The sequence below is a fragment of the Theropithecus gelada genome, chromosome 1 (assembly GCF_003255815.1).
Source record: "Theropithecus gelada isolate Dixy chromosome 1, Tgel_1.0, whole genome shotgun sequence".
NCBI classification, from domain to species: Eukaryota; Metazoa; Chordata; class Mammalia; order Primates; family Cercopithecidae; genus Theropithecus; species Theropithecus gelada.
The window spans coordinates 222,175,159-222,179,900 of record NC_037668.1 but is presented as its reverse complement, the minus strand read 5'-3'; the positions used below and the strand labels follow the sequence as shown (position 1 = coordinate 222,179,900).

Here is a 4,742-nt window from a genome sequence, read left to right as displayed (position 1 = left end):
ACGAACTGCAATCGGAGAAGTGATATGAGAGAAGACTTGGAATCGGTAGAAACAAAAGAATAAACACGAGTGGTGTTTCTAGAACTCTGGCATTATTTGTGTGTGACTGTTACAGCATCTTCACATTTTGGATGGAAGTACTGTTGGATAGACCCTTTAGCACAGCTGGTATTGTCAGTTCCTGTCAGCATTATCCATGGTATCCTTGATGCAGGCCCATATATGCCTGAACAGGATGTGGAGGTTTTAGACGATCAGAATTCTTTCCTCCTCACACCACAGGTCCCTTAACCTCTTGCCACAACTCTCTTCAAGGCACCCATCACATCCCTGTTCCTCAGACTGTAGATGAGAGGGTTTAATAAGGGGGTGAGGATGGTGTAAAAGGCAGAGAAGACCTTATCTTTGATTGGGGTGTGGTAGGATTGGGGAAGCATATACGTATACAAGGCAGCCCCGTAGAATAATGTCACCACAGTCATGTGTGAGGAGCAGGTGGCAAAGGCCTTCTTCCTCCCTTCAGCCGATGTCATCTGGTGCACTGTGATGAGAATCCTGGTGTAGGATGCAGTCACCACCGAGAAGGGGATCAGCAGCATTGCAACACAGCACACATACATCACTGTTTCATAGGCGGTTTTGTCCCCACAGGCCAGCCTCAGCATGGTGGGTGCCTCACAGAAAAAGTGATTGATTTGGTGAGAGGCACAGAATGGGAGACTCATGGTGATGGGGGTGAGGAGAAAACTGTCCAAAGCCCCGCCGAACCAAGAGCTGGCCAGGATCATGCAGCAGACCCGCTGGCTGATGAGGACAGGATAGTGCAGTAGGTTGCAGATGGCCACGTAGCGGTCATAGGCCATGAGCCCCAGCAGGAAGAATTCAGCCCCCATAAAGCCCATGTAGAGAAAGCACTGAGCAGTGCAGGCGATGAAAGAGATGGTCCCCTGGCCCATGAGATAATCTACCAGCATCTTGGGCACAATGGTGGAGATGTATAACGTGTCAATGAGGGAGAGGTGGCTGAGGAGGAAGTACATGGGGGTGTGGAGATGAGGGTCTATGTTAATCAGTAAGACCATGACCCCATTAGCTATCACGGCCATGAAGAAGATGGCACAAATGACACCGAAAAAGAATCCTGAGCCTTTATCGTGAGTGAAGAGCCCCATGAGGGTAAAACCACTGGACAAGGTTTCATTGTTTTCATTCATGGTAGTGAGTTTGACCTGGAGGCATAAGAAGAGAAGCAGGGTCAATGAAAATGACAAAAAATAAAATAAATCACTTAAACATGTCTGTGTAAACATTATTAGGTGAAAATTTTTTATGTAGCTAATATAAAACATTTTTTTTTGGTGTGGTAGATTTGTAGCTTCTTTTTTCTTGGCTATTTCTTTTTGATGAAGAGTAATTTCTACATTAGGATCCCATGGGATGAAGATGAATGAATGTTTGCCAATTGATTTTGGCTTAAGGGAGTTTCATTATGATTGAGGAAAATTTGGGCCCTAGAAAGGATCCTTCATTTGGAGTTGGCTCCATTTATTTAAAATGTGGATACAACTGCAAGACAATTGATCCAATCTATTCAAACAACCCAAGAAAATAATTCAATAGGCCATTGGATTAAATTGGGAATTTCTGTGATAATTTTAAAACCTATTAGTCTCATCCAGAAATAACCATAAATTGTAGACACAGCTGAAAACTAAGTTGAACTGTAATAAATATGATTACATTATCTACCTGATCATTGGCCATTCTTAAGTGTTCCTTCATCATTTGTCAATTTCTCATTCACTTGCACACCAAATCTTTATGGAGAGAGTCCTGTGCAGTGTTCTATGCTCTGGGGATACTGTAGTAAATAAAAAGAATATGAATCATGTGACTTACATTCTAGTTATGAAATAGGCACAGTAAATCACAAGTGGGAACCATGGTTCCAGGTAATGCAATTAAGTGCTTTGCGGAAAACTTCAACACAGACAATGAAAGATGAAAGAAAATTCATGTGAAGATTTAGGGCTAGGGTGTTCCTACAAAATAAACAGCAAATATGACGTCCCTAAAGCAAAAAGGAGTTTGGGATAGTCAGGAAACAAAAGTCAGTTCAGGAAGAGAATTGCCAGTGATGAAGACAGTGAGATATTAGGGATCAGTTCTTCAAGGTATGCAGGCCGAGGTAAAGAGGACAGAAATATTTTCTAAGTATTATCAGTAGAATTGAGTTGCAGTTTGTAACATATAACAGTTTAACATGTTCATTATGATCTTTTTGTTTTTTTCTTTTTGTCTCTTTGGTACATTCAAGCTATTTTTTTTTGTTTGTTTTTGCTTAGTGTTGTATTTTTGTGGGTCTTGAAGGCGTCACAAGAGGGGAAACTCATCTGGTTTAGACTGGGATAGACCAGGTTGTGCTTTCTGTCCTAATATCCCCCTCATTTCACTCAAAAGCTTCCTGATTTGGTCGGTCAGTTGTAAGCCTTGGAGATGGTGACTGAGTGAAATGCATAAAAGATCTTGTAGGCCAGAGGCAGGAAACCATACACAATCTTAGAGAGCTATGGGTGGTGCATTCACATCTTGAATATACAATGAATATAAGAACATCTTTTAAAAGTTTCCTCATCATTTTAACACTCTTTAAAATCTGACTTGGTTTTTGAATTCTTGAGCACTTCTGTGTGCACTCAGGTGTTATACGAGACAGAGGCAGATGACGCAGCAGTAAGTGCACAGAGGTGGCAGCCAGTTTCTAGGACACCGTTGTGGAGTAGGGAGTTGCTCAACTCTGAAATACTTGCACTGAGAATGCTTGTTTGGGGTCCTGGCTTCATTATTTGCAATGTGCCCTAATGCATGTTACTTAAAATCTTAGAGCCCGTATCCTGGTCTATAATCAGGATATCACAGGAAACTTAAGGGATGTTGTGATGATCAAACATCATGTAACATATGCAAAGGACCACAGCTGAGTAAATTCAAATGCTAATCTATGATCAGCTGTTGTGCTTGTGAGATAATGCTGATACTGAGGACACAATTTCTTGCTGAAGGCAATATTGCATTTCATAGCTACTGTGTGTATATCATAGGCACAAACAATAGGAGACACACTATAAAAAACACGTGTCACCTGTTGAACACTAGGGGACACACTCTGAAAAGCACATATCGCCTGTGAACACTAGGGGACATACTCCGAAAAGCACGTGTCACCTGTTGAACACTAGGGGACATACTCCGAAAAGCACATGTCGCCTGTGAACACTAGGGGGCGCACTCTGAAAAGCACGTGTCGCCTGTGAACACTAGGGGGCGCACTTTAAAAAGCACGTGTCGCCTGTTGAACACTAGGGGGCGCACTCTGAAAAGCACGTGTCGCCTGTGAACACTAGGCAGAGTTCCAGGCTTGTGCACTGTCTTCTGAATTATTTAAAATAATAAAATCTCAGAGCATTCTTCCTGATCGTGCAAATAATTGCCATTAGAGGAATCTTTTAGCAAAGAGATATGGACTTGTAAAAGACTAGTTTCTGGGAAAACTCATTCCAGGAAGAAGACTGTCATTTCCTAAGTTCACTCTCAGATTAAACAGTGAGGATCAATATGTTAGGTAACAGCATTACACGAACAACTAGGGCCTAAAAAATAGTTTGCAAGTGTCTACACATTCTCCAGGGAGGCCTGTTTCAACTTCTGAGTACATGCTCGCAAAACCACAGCAACGACTCAACTTTTTATCTACAATGAAAATTTAAAATCTTGGGTAACAGGAAAGATGAACCCTGGTGACTTCTCGGTAGAGAAAAGCGTCTTCAGTTTTGGCCAGCACATGTACAAGGTCTCTCAGGGTGTGAACCACTCAGAGAAAGGATTGACTGTGCGTCTCTGTGCCAGATTTTCTCTGCAGCAGGGTCTGCTTCTCTGCTTTCCCCATTCTTACCCTCCCCTAGCCAAGAAGTTGTGGAGAACAAGAATAGAGTTTTGCAAGTAGACCAACAAAGGAGGTTCTTGAAGGACTGTTCTCAGCACAGTGAACAGGAGACTTCATTTAGGAAAGTGAGAAATACACAGACACAAGGAAAATTGCAAGCTAAGAAGAAATCGAAACTTTTCCTTTCTAAGTTTTTCCTTCTCTTTCAACAAAACTTCAAACACAACTGCACAGTTTTGCTTACCAGTTTAGAAGAGGCTGAGTGGATTAGGTGGTGAGGGGAAAAGGGGCTGAAGATTTATTCTGCCCACTATCCATCCAAAATGCAGATCCTCCATCTAGTGGGTAGAATCTCATCTAATGAGCTCCTCGTGACGACCTGATGAATTAGAAGGAGCTTCCTGCAATGTCAATGGGAGCAGAAAAAGATGACAACATTAGGAAACACTTCAGGAGAGGGTGAACACACTCAGGCAAGTGCAGTGCTTTATCCGTGACAATTAAAAACAGTTCCAGGATGAGAAGTTATAAGAAAGGCTGCAAATAAGAGAGCTGAAGACATAAAATTGTATTAGGGTTGTAGAGGATAAAACTTTAGTAGCTCTCCGGGGATGCAGAAAGGCAGATATTAAATTACAAGAAAGATAGACATGTGCTGGGCGCAGTGACTCATGCCTGTAATCCCAGCACTTTGGGAGGCCGAAGTGGGTGGATCACCTGAGGTTAGGAGTTCAAGACAAGCCTGGCCAGCATGGTGAAACCCTGTCTCTACAAAAATTAGCCAGGCATGATGGTGGGC

At 42.4% G+C, this 4,742-nt stretch overlaps 1 protein-coding gene across 1 annotated transcript; it reads right to left on the bottom strand.

Annotated features, from left to right (window-relative positions):
• Window positions 1–287: 287 nt before the first annotated feature.
• LOC112636133 (olfactory receptor 2T6) lies at window positions 288–1,214 on the bottom strand. The gene has a single exon (XM_025404657.1). The coding sequence runs from the start codon at window positions 1,212–1,214 to the stop codon at window positions 288–290; it is 927 nt and encodes a 308-aa protein (XP_025260442.1).
• Window positions 1,215–4,742: the final 3,528 nt, after the last annotated feature.